This window comes from Aplysia californica, unplaced genomic scaffold (assembly GCF_000002075.1).
Source record: "Aplysia californica isolate F4 #8 unplaced genomic scaffold, AplCal3.0 scaffold00722, whole genome shotgun sequence".
In the NCBI taxonomy this organism is placed as follows: domain Eukaryota; kingdom Metazoa; phylum Mollusca; class Gastropoda; order Aplysiida; family Aplysiidae; genus Aplysia; species Aplysia californica.
Genome location: NW_004797992.1, coordinates 194,467 through 196,074, shown reverse-complemented (window position 1 = coordinate 196,074; position 1,608 = coordinate 194,467). Strand labels below are relative to the sequence as shown.

The 1,608-nt window shown below is 39.9% G+C and overlaps 1 protein-coding gene across 1 annotated transcript in view; it reads left to right on the top strand.

Annotated features, from left to right (window-relative positions):
* Positions 1 to 421: 421 nt before the first annotated feature.
* The window catches only part of LOC101862377 (putative transporter SVOPL), a gene marked incomplete at its 5' end in the record, with an annotated part of 16,388 nt that continues 15,201 nt past the window's right edge, over positions 422 to 1,608 (top strand). Inside the window, 1 exon segment of the mRNA XM_005108802.3 lies at positions 422 to 485. Within this exon segment, the coding sequence (XP_005108859.2) occupies positions 422 to 485 (64 nt within the window).

Genomic DNA, 1,608 nt, shown 5'->3' with positions numbered 1-1,608 from the left:
AAACAAAAGACTCGTACTCAGACAAAATGACGACAGGAGAATGAAACAAACAGCAGTTGTCGCATAAGTCGTCGAGGGAAACCTCTTGGATAACAATAACAAACAAAACAACAACAACAACCATACCCCCTAACAAGCAAACACCAAAACAAGCAAACAAACAAACACAAAACAAAACAAAGACCCCCTAAAAACTTCCCCAAAACAACTGAAAGTTCCAAGGGACACAACCCATATATCATGTTCCTTCCTGTCATGTCAAGAGTCATGTACCTTACAAATGAGCATACAATGTAATTTCTAATTCAGGCTAAGGGCCCACATGAATAGCAGTTTAGTTTGAATTGATTGTTAATACAGAGAGGGTATAAAGCGCTGCATCTGAACAAGATCTATCATCCTATTAATGCTTGTTCCCCAGATTTTCTCTGAATGCAGAGTATGTGCCGTCCAAATATAGGGCCAAGTTACTTATTTTCGGCACGGTATGTTGACACTTTTTTGTTTTGGATTGACAATAACCGTTGTTACTGTCAGAAGTTGTTAGAAAACTATTCTCTTGACATCATCATCATCATCATCATCATCATCTTCATCATCATCATCACGGGTGCTCTGGTGTTGTTTGCTCCTTCTTTCCTTTCAAACGTCTATCGTCATTAACCCTCCGCCTTCTTTTCTTTCCTTCTTTCTGTCTAGTATAATACCTCTAAGCATTAGCACTTATCTTATGACCTTATTGTGTTGCAAGTGCTGCAAAACTCTTCTTCGGGTGTCTGGTTTGGTTGGAGCAGACACCGCCGACCATGGTGCTCCACTCTTACTTGTTGTTACCATCCTGATCATCTCTGTTTTTCTCCTTGGATTATTAATCACAAAGTTGTTCAGAATCTGTGTAATTTGGGTGGTTGGCGGGTGCTCTGGTGTGGTTTGCTTCTTCTTTCCTATGAAACATCTCTCCACTCGGGAATCAAACTCGGTCTGTGGGTGGTTGGCGGGTGCTCTGGTGTGGTTTGCTTCTTCTTTCCTATGAAACATCTGCTGTCGTCCTTATCTCCCCTTCTTCTTTTTTATGTTTGTTACTCTCTTGTAACACCTCTAATGTTCTGGCGCTCATATGATCTTATGCAGTTGCGAGCGCCGTAAAACCTCTACCCAAACAAAAACTAAAAACATCTGTCATTCTTATCTTTCTTCCATCAGTTTTGTGTTTGTTACTCTCTTGTAACTCCTTTAATCTTTGGCTCTCATATGACCTACTTGTGTTGCACTTATTACAACGAACATCCGTGTGTATTGGTCTCTGTCTTCCTCTGATTGCCCCGCCCTTTATCTTTCCACTGACTGGTAGATCCCACTCCTCTTCTTTCCCTCTGTTGTTTCTGTCTGTCTCTCTTACTTTTCCCCAGCGCTGAAAGACCGTTAATGTGTCCATGCACTTCTTTTTCCTCAAAAAACAAAAACAAACATATTATGTTTTCACAAAGTAACATTGTATCAATAAAACTCTTACCACCCCCCGAAAAACAAACAAACAAACAAACAAACAAACAAAAACAAAGCAAGAAAAACAAATACCAACAAAAAAACCCAACAAAAAGCAAATCC